Below are 16,497 nucleotides of genomic sequence, written 5' to 3' on the forward strand. Positions count from 1 at the left end.
TGGCACAGTGTAGCGCCACCCCACCCCCACCTCCCACTCCAAAAAAAACCACTGGGTATATAATGGATGATTCGAACTATATAAAATTCTAGAAAATGGAAACTACTTTGAAGTGACATAAAACATATGTATCGGTGGTTGCCTGGGAACAAAGGTGTGGGTTGGGGCTAGGATGGGGTGGAGAGGAATGGATTGCTAAGGGGCACAAGGAAACTTGGCAATGATGGATATGTTCATTATCTTTTTTTTCTTCTGTTTTCTTCTTTTATATGTTCATTATCTTAATTGTGGTGATGGTTTCACAGATATATACCTATGTCACAATTAGTCAGATTTTACACTTTAAGTATGTTCAGTGTAATACATGTCAATTATACTTCAATAAAGTTATTTTTTTTTAAAACTTACATTTCATCATTTCCAAAGGATAGATTGGAGAGGTGGTAGGGTACCTTAGGTGGTTCTGAGACTAAGGTTCTGAGCTCTCTTTCTTCCAGGGAAGGAGCTGTATTTTGAGCTCTGGGTTTTAGAATGGCTGCTACAAGATCAGAGCTGACTCTAGACTAGTGAACACTCGCACACTCAAAGGTGTACTGTAGTTTCCTCTGCTTAGATCAAGCAGAGGCTCTATTCCAAGGAGGCAGCTTTGGGGACAGTTTCTCCACACCACGGAAACAAAGGCGATGACTCTTGGTACTCAAGAAAGGTTTCTATCCTTTTCCTTACTGGAGATTTGAAGACAGTTGTGGGCACAATCCTTATCTAGGTCCAAATTATCTAATGAGGAGGAAAAATAAAAGAGTGGATTAAAAATAAAAATTAAGTAGACTAAAAGCCCTATTTGATACTTTTAGAAAGAGAATATACTTTCCAGACAGGAGGTTGAGTCATATGCTGGAATGATTTTCCACATCCAGGAGTGACGTGGAATGATAAAGAGGTCCATTGGTACACATTTCTTATACTTCCTGAATTTCCTCTTAAACACATGACTCAAAATAGATTCAAGCCCTCTGGGCAAGATGTGGTGAGAGATATGATGGGTTAAAAAATTACATGTAAAAATAATCTTCATTTACCCTCTCCTGGGACTTTAGGTAAGAATATAAAGACTCAACTACCCTTGAGCAGGATGACCCGGGAAGAATTGGAGGACAGTTTGTTTCGTCTTCGTGAAGAGCACATGTTGGTGAAGGAGCTTTTTTGGAAGCAACAGGATGAGATCAAAAGGTACCCAGAGTTCTCCTTAAGTCTTTAAAAGCTGTATCTACACCAGGCCTACACCACAATAAACCAAAAAGAATACATTTTCCTAAGATGTCTACACCAGAAAACAATTCAAATGTCAAGGATGGTTAACTCCAAAAATAATTTTTGAAGCAATATTGCTTTATTCTGTTTTCTTGCCAAACACATCAACAGACTGTGGCCATAGTTCATAAAGCATCATCAGAGTTATTCCAACCCAAAGAACAAGAGACTGGGCAGGCTCCTGCCCTGGTCACAAAAGAGAGAACGGGGACCGGGGAGTGGCCAAAATCTCAGGGGACCAAAGGCTGCAGGGGCAAGTAAGAGAAGGGGTTTTTATTTACAAAACAAAACCAAAAATCGTATTGATCATTTACTGTATGCAGGCATGTTATACGTGCTTTATATGTGTTAACTCATTTAATACTATTTAATACTATGAAAGAATCATCATTAGAATGAAAGGGAGCACAAAGAGGTTAAGTAACTTGCCCAAGGTCATAGCCAGTGGGTGGCAGAGCTGAAAGCTCTTAACTCCAAAATATGCCATACACAGTGACTTTAGGGTACTGGCTTTCAAAAGTGTAGCTTTTGGGTGCAGACCTGGAAAAGAATCTGAGATGGGGTGTGGGTAGATAAATAGACAGGGAGAATGAGAGTTCCGAAAGTCTGGGGTTAATATCTAGGACACATTTTGAAGATATTTGTGTCAATGCCTCCCAGCCAGAGACCACCAGGAACACACCTATAGCTGGGCAAGTTGGGTTAATTACTGCTGTAGCTTGAAAAAGTGCATACCATGGGCATCTCAGTAAGACTGTTAGAAAGAGCCTATTACAGGATTTTGGCTTCAGTTGGGTGATTTTGGCTTCAGTTGGGTGATTTGGGGGAGGGTCCAAGGTAACAGAAGTTTGCTCTAGATTCGGTACTCTCAGAAAGCAGGGGCAGTTCTATGTTTGGATATCTCAATGTCTTATCTACAGAGAGGTTAGACTAGAGTGAGGCTAAAGCTGTAATCAGGAAAGAAGCAGCAGTCACTCATATTAGCCAGGAGAGGAGCACGTTTGGTATTCTGCAGGCAGCAGAGTGAACTTGTTTTTGTCTGGGCTGAGATGAAAGTATGCAGCGGCCTTGTTTGGTATCACTCTGTCATGGTCTCAGAGTGGCCTTCTGTGATGTTGTTGTTCTGTGAGATTATGTCCAACAGCGCAATAACATGGCCTAGTTGTGAACGCCAGGCCACCAAACAACATTGAGGACTAGCTATGTCAGACCAATTCCCCGATGTCAAGAGCATTGCTTTGCTTTCTCATTGGTAATCTCCAGGAGTGGTTCAGTGCTTCATTTAGAATCTACAGTATTGCAGGCTTCCACTGTATGCCAACACTGTTCAGAATTGGAGATTCTTTTATATTGTGGAGAACTCGAGAATCCAGTGAAGTCAGATGGTTGCATGGGCCAAAAAACCTTGTCTGCTGGTCAGTAACCAAAAAGTACCTGAGGTTATAGATAGTGGCTAAATTGGATTCTATCCCCTCAGACTTGGGGCAAGTTACCTAGCTGTTTAATGCCTTGATCTCTTTATCGGGATATAATGATATGTAATAATAATAGCTAACTCCTACAGTGCTTACAACGCACCATCACTGTTCAAAGCCCTTTATATATATTAACTTACTTTATCCTCATAACAATCCAATGAGCAGGTACTATTTTTATCTTTATTTATAGATGAGGAAACTGAGCACAAAATGTTAATGACATGCCCCAGGCCACATAGTCAGTAAATGTCAGAACTGGCAGGCAGTGGGAACACAGAATCTGATGGTAATGGTTAAAAGTATGATTTTAGGTCAAGATAATAAATAGTGATTGACTATACATTGTAGGTAAGGCTCGGTGTAAGCAGGGTGGGTACAGAGGAATAATCCTTAGAGTGGGCACATATACAGGAATGTGTGGACAATTGGGACTGGAGAAGTAAATATTAAAATTTCTACGTATATTTAATTATCTCGCTGTTAAAAATTAGTATTTTTGTTTCTGTTTTATAATGACCATAATTCATTAGTACAAAAGAAACTGTATATAATTTTAAAATAAGTATACACACGAATATACTGAGGACTGCCTCATTTTTTACTAAGAGAGTGTGTGAGCACTGTAACAGAATGAACAAAGACACACACCAAGATGTCCCTGCTCTGAAAGAGTTACAGTGTATTGGGGACAGAAAATTAATTTTTTTTTCTTTTTTTTAGAAAGGAACTTGATTAGATACCAAGGGTGGGGGAATTCTTTTTTTTTTTTAGACACCAATTATACTTGAACATTTGTTATTTTATTTTATTTTATTTTTAATTAATTTATTTATTTTTGGCTGTGTTGGGTCTTCGTTTCTGTGCGAGGGCTTTCTCTAGTTGTGGCAAGGGGGGCCACTGTTCATCGCGGTGCGCGGGCCTCTCACTGTCGCGGCCTCTCTTGTTGCGGAGCACAGGCTCCAGACGCGCAGGCTCAGTAGTTGTGGCTCACGGGCCTAGTCGCTCCGCGGCATGTGGGATCTTCCCAGATCAGGGCTCGGACCCGTGTCACCTGCATTAGCAGGCAGATTCTCAACCACTGCGCCACCAGGGAAGCCCAGAAAATTACTTTTTAAGTGTAAATAGTGGACTACAGCACATAAGTTTATATCAGAGATCAATTCAGATTATTAACCACCAGATAAACTGTAGAGATAGTAACTGTCATAGAAGGAGAGGGCACGAGCCACCAGCTCTCTTTTTGCCCACAGGATGAGGACAGCCTTGCTCCGGTCAGCTGCAGCAGGCCGGGACCGGAAGGCCGAGGTGGCAGCGGCGGAGCAGCTCTCGGGGCCTGCTGGGCGGCGGCGGAACGCGGGTTGGCGGCAGCGGCCCCCCAAGCACCTGCGCCCCCCGCTGCACGGGCTGCAACTGCAGTTCCAGCGCGTCGGCCCCCCTGCTCCTCGTTTCACCCAGCCTCGCGTCCACGCGGGACACAGACAGCTCCACACCGCCGGGGCAGCGGAGGCCGAGAAACCCAAGAGGGGTGAGGCTCAGGGCGAAGTCCCCGACAGGGCCAAAACACTGGGAAGGATTGACTTGCCAGCCACATTTTCCTCCCACTGCTTTATTCCGCTCACCACGCCCATTTTGTTCTTTTGTTCTCGTTCCTTTCTACCTCCCTAAAATCTTTTTTTCCTGAGTAGGATGTCCAGTTCAAAGTTCTCAGTTCACCATGCAGTACTGCTGAGAGGAGAATCAGACACTGGAAATGGGAACTTTGCTGGTCAAGTTCTGCAGGGCTCTGGAAAACAGAGATAACTTTGATGACCTGCTTAGGTGTGAATGGCAGTGATCTTAAGACAGGTCCCTCTCCTGGTTCTCTGGGCTAAGTGGCCTGTGCCTCTAAAACTGGGGTTCTTCACCTTTTGGGGGAAATGGACTCCTTTGCAACCATGATCAAAAGCTAGGCATTCTCCCAAGAAAAATGCACACACACATAGACAAAACTTTGCATACAATTCCATGGGTTCAGAGATTGTCAAAGCCTATTCCTGAAGTGCAGGCCTGGTAATCAGGCTGTTAAGTGAGGAGCTGCAGATTTTCATCTTCCTGTATCCCCAGTGGCTAAGCGTCTCTGGCTGCTATGGAACCCAACACTGTATTAGATATAGTGCTGTGTGTAAATTTCCTTCACCTGGCCTACTCATCCCTGTTTTAGGTCCACGGGAATGGGGTGTCTTAACCCTGGGGACTCAATGTTAGGTTTTGTTCAGCACAGTCCTATATTTTCAAGTTCCCTCCTTGAGCCAACAAAATCTTTGTGAAAACAGCTAAAAGTAGAAAAACTAAATAAGTCTAAATTTCAATTCAGTTTAACTTCAGCATTATTGAATAGCAGTTATATACTAGGCACTAGAGACAAAGATGCATTAGAGCTAGACACACAGTCCCTGCTCTTCTTCCCCTTTATAGTGACCTACTTGAGAGTCTGTAGTCCTGCTGACTTATTAAGTCAGTAGTTGCATATCTGTGCAAGAGTAAAAACTGAGAAGCTCCCCTCTGAGATCATTGGTCATATAAGAATTTCCTCCAGATCTCAAGGCTCCCTACTTCCAGCACTTGGTGTTCCATTTCTAGCACTTGGGGTTCTGGAAAAATCTGTTGCCAGAGTCTGCATCTTCTGTCTAAACTTTCAGAGTCAAAGGACAGGCTGAGCTACACAGCTCCTCCCACATTCAAGGAACATGTGACAAATGAAAAAGCCAGAGGTGAAGTATCCAGTGAACCCAGCGAACAGTGAGTTCTTTTCCTTTATCCTGTGCTGTTACTCTTTCAACTTTAATTGGAAAAACCTCATTTAGGGAACAAGTGAATGTTGCCATTTTTGAGTCTTTCCAGAATAATCAGAGAAGATGAAAGTCAACCCAGTTTGGAAGTTGTCAAATTCCAACTTCATTGCTTAAAAATGGAAAATAAGCATCTCTTTGTCTTCCAAGGAAAGGAAAATAAAGGTCCTTTCCTTAATTGAAGGTATTCCCTCTCTTTCCCTTTATATTTTCCCCCTTAGGTCGTAATTCACTTATATTTCTGTTTGACACTGGAAAGCTATATTTGGTAAGTTTATCCTCCACATATGCCAAGATTACTAACTCCTCTAAGTTCTTTTTATATATGTGAGGGCCCAGTTCTAAACCCCTATAACAGCGGTTTCTAATTCTTCTTTTCGTGTTTAATATTCCTAATTCTAACAGTATAATCTCTTTTAACAAAGTCATAATTATGATTAAACTCACTGGTCTATGCATGCCTAACAGTGCCCACATTATGACCAGCGATACTGTGCAAGTGGAAGAACCACCCAAGTCTTCTGAGAAAATGTGGTCCAAAGATGAGAATTTTGCACAGAGAAGCTCTTTGGAGTGTGCTCAGAAGGCCACAGAGCTTCGGTAAGGGTGTGGCATTCCATGCCTCAAGCCGTAGTGAACTGAAAAAGAGGTTCTTGTTTGTACCTTTCCTCCATCTCAGAGGAAAAGAGAATGCTTGGGATTAATTCAAACTGAGAAGTAGACCTGGAGGCCCAAGTGGTTAAGGAATGGATTAACATAAAAGGGATGCTTATATATAATAAAAGGTCTGCTGCTTCCCTTCATAGAAGGAAAACTGTTTCATCCTCATCACCAGATGGGGGTTCTCAGCCCCCACTATGCATCAGTCCCTGGAAAACTTTTTTTTTTTTTTTTGATGTGGCTGGTCTGTTTTAGTCCCTGGAAAACTTTTTAAAAAATAGACTTTATTTTTTAGAGCAGTTTTAGGTTCACAACAAAACTGAGCATAAAGTACAGAGATTTCCCATACACCTCCCTGCCACTTCTCCCCACACAGCCTCCTTCACTGTCAACGTCTCACAGCAGCTAGAATTGGGAATCTCTGAGACAGAGTCTAGCGAACCCAAATCCTCCCCCAGTACCTTTCAAATGATAAAGAAAACATGATCTCTTAGGTTCAGAAATAACGATCTTCCTTTGTGTCCCTGTCCATATCCACAGGGGGAAAGATACTTAACTCTGTCCATTCACAGAGGATATTTTAGCACTGTCTTCTTTCTCCAGAGCTTCCATTAAGGAGAATATACAGCTGATTCAACTTAAGAAGCTCTTACATGAAAGGAATACTTCTTTGGCAGTGACAAAAGCACAATTAACAGAAGTTCAAGCTGTGAGTTGCCATCATCAGCTGTGCCTTTTTGGGGGAAGAAAATCAATTAGTTAAGAGATTTGTATTATTTTCTCCACTTTACACATGGGAGACCACGATGGAGAGAAACTAAGGTGCTTGTCGAAAGTCACACAATTGTGATGAATTGGGAGATTGGGATTGACATGTATACACTGATGTGTATAAAATAGATGACTAATAAGAACCTGCTGTATAAAAAAATAAATAAAATTAAATAAAAAAAAAAAAAGAAAGTCACACAATAGATAGGTGATGTTCAAATCCAAGCCTTACAACTCAGAATCCATTCTTTTTCCAGTACTTGCCATTATCCCTCTGCTGGGAAGAAGGCTCAAGCCCGGCCTGCTAAGGTGGAATTAAGTGAGGTTACCTTGTGTCAGGTTAAGTTCCAAGCCAAAAACCACAACCAGAGTTTAATTAAACTTGGGGAGCCAAGAGCAGTCACGGGGAGGGGAAGGAAACCAGATTCCTGAGCACTTTATATGTGACGGACTCTGTCCTAGATACTTAGAATCATGATCTCATTTAAGCCTGACAACAGCCATCAAGGTAAGTACATTTAATGGATGAGGGAACTGAGCCTCAGAGAAGTTAAGTAACTTGCTCAAGTTATAAAAATAGCAAGAGGCAGAGCAGGATTTGAGTCCCGTTTTGTCTGGCATCGAGGCTCACACTCCTCTCACTACCACACAGTGGAAACTCATATCTGAACGGTAGAAATAGGGCATAGAGGGTCTAAATAATAGATTGGCATTCTTTTATTGAATAAACATTTATTGACTACCACGAACTGTGCAAAGCACTTGGATACAAAGATTAAAAAGACAATTAAGACAGCTCCTGCCTTCAAGGAACTTACAAGAGTGAGAGGACAAGATGTAAACAAGTACAACTACCCACAAACAGGGTATGGGTGGGACACAAAAGAGAGAATGTTCAGATCCACCAGAGGATGGGGCGCAGGATCTGAAAAGGATCCATAAGACATTCTATTCGTGAGCCAAATACTGACAGTTTGGCAGGTGTTAATGAGAGTGCAAGACAGGGAAGGGCTTTCCGGGGGAAGAGTGGTGTAGGCCACAGCACAGAGGTGAGAAACATCAGGGATCAGGTCATGGAGGTCTTATCAGGAATTTAGACTTTATCCTACAGACAGTGAGAGCTGCAGAAAGGTTTTAAGCAAGTTGATAACATGATCAATTTTTTTTCCCCAAAGAGATCACTTTGCCTTTTTTTAATGTCCAAAATATTTTGAAATACATTTTAATAAAAAAATAATACTTTCAAGAAACTATTATAAAGCACTAATAATGATTAATTCTGGGTAGTAATAGAATTACAGATGACTGCTATTATAGTACTTATACTTTTCTGAAATTTTCAACTTCTCAAAAATGACAGAACTACCAGGAAAGATCATCTGGCAGCAGAGTGAATGATAGGTTGGCTGGTACAAGACTGGAGGTAACAGATGAATACAGTGATCCAAGGGTCCCAACCAAGGCAGTGAGAGAGGCTCATAGAGAAAGGACTGTGTTGGGAGAGGTCCAGGAAGTGGAAGAATGGACTTCATCACCAAAGTAGAGTGGGTGAGGGAGAAGGAGAAATGAGAGATGACTCCTGGGTCTCTAGCTTGGGTGATTAAATGATGGTGCCATTCATTGAGATTAGCTACAGCTGGTGCTGCCCTTGGTATGTCTGTTTTGATTGGGACTAAAGGCATCTGTACAAGGCCAACCTCCAAACCTATGTTTTGTAGAGAACTGTGCATATGCTCGTATTCTTTTGATTCAGTTAATTTTGGTAGCACTGAAAGGATGGGAAATCTGGGAAGGAAGTTATTTTCAAGTTGTATGGGTAAATAGCCATATTTGTGGAATTAGATTTTTTTAAAAATCCATCTATTCTTCCATTGCATTAAAGGAAGAAAGGGAGAAAGCCATTCTAAATTGAATGTCCTCGCCCATATTAGCGGTAGTGGTAAAGATGACCTAAAATGGTGAATAATTTTCTAAAATGTAGGTTTTACAATTTGTTTTTTTTAAGCAATTTACCTTTCTAGTCATGCTTACACATATACTAAGATAAGTTTGCATCCTCTTAATCCCTTAGCAGTAAAATGTGGTCAGTAGTGCAGACTCTGGAGTCACACAGGCTGAGGTAAAGTTCTGCCTCAGCCTCTTGAAAGCTGTGCGATTCTGGGCAAGTTAGCTCTATGAGCTTTGGGTTTCTCATTTTTAAAGTTTAGATAACAATACCTCTCAGATTTGTTGTTAAGGATTAAGTGAGATAATATATGTGAAACAGTTATGATGATCATAATGTAAGAGATAATGAAACACACAGTAACATATAACACATAGTAATTACTCAACCAATAATAGTAGCTGTTGTAGTGAGTTTGGCTATTGTTGTTTTTTCTATTTCTAAAACTGGAAAGAGACCTTTCTGAAGCATGATGAGTAAGAGATGGCACCTAGTTTGAAAATAAAAATACTTCTTAGAAAATCCACCAAGTGCAATGCAAATGTGAATAAATGACCCTTCATCCTTTTTAAAGAAATGGTGTCATCTATTACATTCACAGACTGCCTGGCAAGCTAGGGCAGGGGAAAAGGAGCAGCAATTAGTAAACAGGCACACAAATTGACTTGATTTGTGGGAATTTTTTATAACGTCTTTTAAAATAAATATTTAAACATTTGTATTATAAACATCAAAATAAACATCAAGTTGATATATCAATAGAATAATACTTTTTTCTTTCTTTCAGGCATATGAAACTCTGCTCCAGAAGGTACTTAATAAAGATTCCTTAACTCTCTGTTTCTTAGTAATCAGAGGAATGAATCTTCATCTTCAAGTAACATAACACCAGAATTTAGCTAACTAAATCAAAGTTATTATGTTATATAATTTTTATTGAGACAAATGGTACTATCACTATTATCAGAAGATACTGCATTGTTTTCACAAAAACTGAAATGTGAGATCTGAGTTGAGAAATATTTGGAATAGTATTTTTCAGCCTATTGCTACAGAGAATTATAGCATTTGTTCAAAAATTCCTAAGGGTAGTCCTCTAGCATGTGTGAGGTGGTGAGATATAGCAAAGTTGTTGCAAACCTTCTCTGGTGTTACTAAATATTTGCACCTCTGTGAGTGGGGTACAGGTGAAGCTAGGTAAGTGTCCGTGATTAAGAGTCACTAAGGCAGAGTTCCCAACATGACCAGCCACAAATGTTCCTCACCAGAAGGAACATGGTCATGCTGGGAACTCTGCCAGGAAAATGCACTTAACTTCTAGAGTTAACATGTCACTTTGCTAGGGGCAAAAGGAAAAATATTTCATCATAAAAAGCATTCACATAGCTTAGAAGGTAAAGGCAGCTGAGAAAGGTGGCACTTAATTTAGAATCGGGGTTGAATTTGAATCTTGGGAAAATTAAGGCTCCAGTGACAAATTACAGTTTCCCAGAGTGGAAAATCCTCACTAACAGGGAAATGGTACTTCCTGAGAAATGCTAGGGTGGAAAACAAGGTCAATTTACAGTGCAAAGGCAACATACTGTAAATCAAAGCCCTTCTTTGAGACATCCACTAGGGAATGCTCCAGTTGTTTGTATCTTGAGACCCCTCCTGCTGAGTGATATAAACATTCCCAGAGCAACTCTCCTTTTACCCCAGAATCAGGGAATCCTGGGTACAGCCCATGATGCCCTCCTCAGCCAAGTGAATGAGCTCAGGGCAGAGCTGAAGGAGGAGAGCAAGAAGGCTGTGAGCTTGAAGAGCCAACTGGAAGATGTGTCCATCCTGCAGATAACACTGAAAGAGGTAAATAACAATAATAATTGAAAGATACCATCAGTTGTATGTGACATTCCAATTTCAGAGATGTTAAAAAGTGTATCTTAGCAAAAATATGGGTATTTTATTTTTTCAACTAAGAAAAATGAGATTCCAAGTGGTTAAATAACTTGCTCAAGATTATACCATTAGGGGAAAAACTGGGATTTATATTTATGTCTGTTCTCCAAAGTCTTTTCTCTGTTATAATGTTCTGCTGTTTCCCTAACAGTAGAAACCCAGACACCATGAAAATTTAATTCAGAGAATCCTCATTAATTCCAATAAAAATTTCTATCACACCTTCAATTGGTTCAAGTCTTTATAGTTGAGTGGATCCTCATAGACATAGGAGATGAACATAGAAAATCTCCCACCCAAGTCCCACCCCGCAACAGAAAAGGGAGACCCTGTGCAAGGCAGTAGATTTTAAAATCTTATCTCAGGCACTCTACTATCATTCTAAGTTTCAGGAGAGAGTTGAAGATTTGGAAAAAGAACGAAAATTGCTGAATGACAATTATGACAAACTCTTAGAAAAGTGAGTACCAAGTTTGGATCTCAGAACATTTTTTTGTTATAAAAGACAATTACTGAAAAATGCCTTCCAAATTTTAAAAATAAAAATAATACCTAGTCTCGATACGGATACAGGGAAACTGGTACTCAGTACTGTTAGTGAGAATATAAATTGACAGACTATTTTTGGAAGGGAATTTGACACCATCAAAAAAATGTTAAACGTGCATATCTTTTATGCCAGATAACCCATTTTTTGGAATCAAAACTGAAGGAATCCTCTTGTGTATGTGCAAAGAGATCTGTGTAGTAAGAATGTTAATTAATACATTGTTAATTTAATTAGTAATAGTAAAAAAAAGGAAACCATCCAGATTTCTTCTGATAGGGATCGACTAAATAAATCATGTTGCACCGCCACGTTGAAACGGTATAAAGCTGTAAAAAATGAGATAGATCTATATGCCTAAGATATACTATTAAAAGAAAAATCAAATTGCGAAAGAATGTGTTAATTGTGACCTAATTTATGTCATGTGTGTATGCATCCACAAACTTTTAATGAGATGAAAGGTCTGAAATAGGGCAAAGAGGCACTTTTATTCTATATACTTCAATATCATTTTAATTTTTCACAAGCATATATTTACGTAGTAATTTTGCAATTAAGAATACCTGTAAGTTTAAAAAAATTAAACGTGCCTTCTTACTAAGTTAAAGGCAGCAGGGGGTAGATTGGGGAGGTTGCATGGGAGCAACCTGGGAACAACTGACGCTCTTCAACTCAGTGAAATAAGGTAGTATGGGGATTACCCACTTTGAAGACTCCCTGTGGTAAACATTACTATTGGCCTCTTCCCTTCATTATTCATAACATTATCTTCTTGGATCATCATGTAATGTATGGGCAGGAAGTGCCAAGAAATCTTAGTACTAGTTTAACAAGTTGTTTTTAGACCACATTTATTAAAATGATAACTAGGAAAAAGACGTAAGCAGAAATAATTTCTTGATTATCAATGTCACTTCACTTGTGTAAATAATCAAGAACTGGCCATGTGTCTTTTACACTCAAGATGGGTCCGCCCTGACAGCTAGATATAGTGTTGTGCAGGCTGCAGTTATTGAAAAGTTTAGTTCCTGCCCTTCAGTGTAATAATTTACAATCTAGTTCAAAGGCAAGTATTCTCTAAACTAGCCACTGGTGAAAGTAGACAGAGGGATGGAGTAAGGAAAAGAAGAATATTCTGTTACTTATTTCTAATCTAGCAGGCCTGAGAATGTCTTGGTACACAGTTCCCTAACTAAAGAAAGCCATCATGCTGGAGAAGTTCCTTGGGAAATAGATATGACTTGCGTTGTTTGCCCAGGGGGTTATTTGAGACTTAAACAGAAGTGATACTAAGCAACTCCTCAGTAGGACCCAAAAGTTCCAAGGCAGTTGGTAAGTGACAGTTACAGAGAAAGCAGGGGCAGAAAATACATGTAGGGAAATGAATGATGAACTAGGCCCAGGAGATGCTGAAACTGTGTAATAAAGACGTCATATCACCCCCCTTTGAGTGTCCATCTGACAGCTCTCCCCTCCCTCCTTACTTGCTTCCCATTTTCAGCATGCTGGATAGCAGTAATCAGCCTCACTGGAGCAGTGAGCAAGGAGAGCAGCTACAGCAGAAAGTCTCTCAGTTGCAGGGTCAGCTGGATGCTGAGCTGGAGGAGAAGAGAAAAGTCTTACTTCAGCTGTCAAGAGAGGAAGGTAGGTCAAGCCCTGAAGAGCTCTCTCAGATGAGGCATCCTCTACATCTGGTTTGGGAGAAGGGAACTTGGGCCAGCATTTCTCCAACCCCATCACTTGATCCTCTTTTTGTGTGGGTCCTGGATAACTAGAATAAGAACACTGGCAGTCAGTTCAGATTCACAGTCAAGAAAGCATGACACCTACCTCACACATATACTTTTCCCTACATATTGACTTTCCATGTGAGAGAATGCCAATTCTTAATTTATATTGTTTTTAAACAGTCACTTAATTTATTGAAAGTGTTGAAAATGAATTTTTCTGCCTTTTATTCTCATCAGTCATTTTAGGGTGGTTGGGAATTGTTTTGTTTTAGCATCTGATGCCTGAAATTGAGAAGCAAATTATTGCTCTTGGTTACCACTACTATTTCCCCCTGTCTTTTTTTGTTTATTTATTTTATTTATTTATTTTTGGCATTTTTATTTATTTATTTTTGCATTGGGTCTTTGTTGATGCGCACGGGCTTTCTCTAGTTGTGGCGAGTGGGGGCTACTCTTGGTTGCGGTGCACGGGCTTCTCATTGCGGTGGCTTCTCTTATTGCGGAGCACGGGCTCTAGGCACGCGGGCTTCAGTAGTTGTGGCTGGCAGGCTCTAGAGCGCAGGCTCAGTAGTTGTGGCTCATAGGCTTAGTTGCTCCATGGCATGTGGGATCTTCCTGGACCAGGGCTCGAACCTGTGTCCCCTGCATTGGCAGGTGGATTCTTAACCACTGAGCCACCAGGGAAGCCCTTTCCCCCTGTCTTAATTCTTGGATCACAGTAGTTATTCTGAAGATTTTTAAATACTTTTTTTTTTAAAGGAATTCCTTTATTTTTATTATTTATTTATTTTTAGCTGTGTTGGGTCTTCGTTTCTGTGCAAGGGCTTTCTCTACTTGCGGCAAGCGGGGGCCACTCTTCATCGCGGTGCGCGGGCCTCTCACTATCGCGGCCTCTGTTTTTGCGGAGCACAGGCTCCAGACGCGCAGAGCTCAGTAGTTGTGGCTCACGGGCCTAGTTGCTCCGCGGCATGTGGGATCTTACCAGAGCAGGGCTCGAACCCGCGTCCCCTGCATTGGCAAGCTGACGCTCAACCACTGCGCCACCAGGGAAGCCCTTTCCCCCTGTCTTAATTCTTGGATCACAGTAGTTATTCTGAAGATTTTTAAATACTGTCAAAGAGACCTTTGTCTCCCTTCTTTTTGCTAGGCTGGACCTTGATATTTAGTCTTATCAAACTTACATTTCATCATATTCTAGTATATTCACATAAAAGAGTGGAGGAAAAGAAATATGACATCAAGAAAAATAGAGTCAGGAACCATAAAAGGATAAAGCTTAGGAGCGCATGCTAAGGATCTTGTAGTATGTATGAAGTACAAGTGAAGTCTTGTGGGTAATCTAATCTAACCTCCTCTGTAATGCATGATACTGAAATGATCACACTAAACGCTGATCACCTTCCTTCCCAGAAACACACATGGAAATGTCCAAATGCCCAACCTCCTTTCCTCCAGCTCAGGGTTGGAGTCAAGGTGGGTGTCACAGAGAGCCAATAGCGTAGAAGTCAGATGGAGTTGGGGAACAGTTGGGGAGATACTGAATTAAATGGTGCTGTCAAAAAGTTTGGACTATCCTAGTCAGTCAAGTGGCTCTGATTTTGTTGTGGTGGTGGTAGTTCTCCCTTCCATACTACAGTTCTGCAGGTGTTTTTTTTGTTTGTTTTTGGAGTCCAAATGTCAACTCAGGGTCAATAAGCTAGAACCCCTTTGTAGAAATAAGAGAGAATTGCTTCTCTAAGGGCAAGTTTATAAAATGAATTAAACATTAGTGGGAAAATTTAATTCACACTTGGGCCAACTTTAATATGGTTGTTGGTAGCTACAGAGTTTCAGCTTTCTGTATTATTTTTTCCCCAGCTCAAAACAAGGATCTGAAGCTTGAAGTCACCAACCTGCTTCAGAAGCATAAACAGGAAGTGGAGGACCTCCGAAATAAAGATACAATTTCCCAATCTCCTGACTGGCAATCTGAACCAGCCACTTACCCAGCTCTATTCCAAGAGACCACTCAGATAGAGGTAAGAGCATCTTTAATCAAACAAGTCCCCTCTACAAGAGGGATTGCTAGCAAATATCCCTTGAAAAGATGAAGGGACTAGAAAACTAACTGAATAATATTTTGTCCTGACTGAGGACAATATCTGGAAGTATATGAGAAGGCTGAGAGTAGAGATAGCTTCATGAGCTCCACAGACTTTTTCCACACTGTACAGCTCATAAAATTTAGAATTTTTTTCAGATGAGGACTTACAATGATCTGCTGAAGAGCAAACAGCCATGGGAAATTGTATAACTTACTCACTGCTGCTATTGAACATGAGGAACTAGGGGAGAGAGAGCACTTGTAAAGTAACATAGGTCCTCTTCTACATTTTGGAGTAGATTCTACTGCTGGTATCTTACTATTACCAACGGCTGCTGTAGAGAATAGTTATTACTATACCTACCATATTTATACTCCCTTTTACCGATGCTTTTTCCTCTGTAGCCCTGTGAACCAAAAAACCAAGAAGAAAAGAAACTGTCCCAGATGTTCAGTGAGTTGCAAGTATTGCATGCAGAGACCATATTGGAACTAGAAAAGACCAGAGACATGCTTATTCTGCAGCGCAAGATCAACGTGTGTTACCAGGTACAGGAAAAGATGGTAAAGGAAGGGGATAGATAAATGGGCACATGGGAACTACTTACAAGACTGGGAATGAAGCAAGACCCGAGTTTCCAGGGCTGATGCAAGGTGATATGCTGACCTATGCAAACACAGGATGTGCTGTCCTTTGAAGAACTTGAGGACTCACACATGCCCATGGCACCTTGGCAATAAAAGCCAGAAGGGGCCAGCTAATGAAAATGGAAAGTGGGAAGCTTCTGGGTTCAAATCTTGCCAGTCCCAGGAAAAATACTACCCTATGGCAGTAATAACACAACTGGTCCTGGAGGGGTCTGTGAGGAACCTAAGCCTTTTTCTAGTGGATGAATCTACCCTGCTAAGGAGATAGTGGAGTCTCCTTTACCCAGCAAGTACCACCTTTTTATCTGGGCTCTTTGGTTCTGGGCCACTGAGATAGAAAAGTTCAGACATTATTTCGTTTTAGGAGGAACTGGAGGCAATGATGACAAAAGCCGATAATGAAAATAAAGATCACAAAGAAAAACTGGAGAGGTTGAATCAACTCCTTGATCTCAAGAACAAGCGTATCAAACAGCTGGAAGGTATTTTAAGAAGCCATGGCCTTCCAATATCCGGCAAGTCTTAGTACTTTGTTCACTTCCTCTTAGGATC

General features: G+C 40.8%; 2 protein-coding genes across 2 annotated transcripts in view; both read left to right on the top strand.

Annotated features, from left to right (window-relative positions):
* Positions 1–1,106: 1,106 nt before the first annotated feature.
* LOC118891024 (X-linked retinitis pigmentosa GTPase regulator-interacting protein 1-like) lies at positions 1,107–6,045 on the top strand. Its single transcript, XM_036844567.1, has 3 exons — positions 1,107–1,230; positions 4,040–4,314; positions 5,468–6,045. Exons 1-3 carry the CDS (start codon positions 1,133–1,135, stop codon positions 5,569–5,571), a joined length of 477 nt encoding a protein of 158 aa, XP_036700462.1. The 5' UTR covers positions 1,107–1,132; the 3' UTR covers positions 5,572–6,045.
* Positions 6,046–12,890: 6,845 nt separating this feature from the next.
* LOC118891023 (X-linked retinitis pigmentosa GTPase regulator-interacting protein 1-like) overlaps positions 12,891–16,497 on the top strand; it is a 66,139-nt gene continuing 62,532 nt past the window's right edge. Inside the window, exons 1-4 of the mRNA XM_036844566.1 lie at positions 12,891–13,128; positions 15,072–15,232; positions 15,703–15,846; positions 16,310–16,460. Of these exons, the coding sequence (XP_036700461.1) occupies positions 12,891–13,128; positions 15,072–15,232; positions 15,703–15,846; positions 16,310–16,460 (694 nt within the window). The remainder of the gene's footprint in view (positions 13,129–15,071; positions 15,233–15,702; positions 15,847–16,309; positions 16,461–16,497) is intronic.

Source organism: Balaenoptera musculus, chromosome 2 (assembly GCF_009873245.2).
Source record: "Balaenoptera musculus isolate JJ_BM4_2016_0621 chromosome 2, mBalMus1.pri.v3, whole genome shotgun sequence".
NCBI classification, from domain to species: domain Eukaryota; kingdom Metazoa; phylum Chordata; class Mammalia; order Artiodactyla; family Balaenopteridae; genus Balaenoptera; species Balaenoptera musculus.

Coding starts and splice junctions, on each gene's coding strand:
- LOC118891024 (XM_036844567.1), top strand. CDS start 1,133: ATGACCCGGGAAGAATTGGAGGACAGTTTGTTTCGTCTTCGTGAAGAG. Junction 1,231..4,039: donor CAACAGGATGAGATCAAAAG/GTACCCAGAGTT, acceptor TTTTGCCCACAG/GATGAGGACAGCCTTGCTCC. Junction 4,315..5,467: donor GGCCGAGAAACCCAAGAGGG/GTGAGGCTCAGG, acceptor CTAAACTTTCAG/AGTCAAAGGACAGGCTGAGC.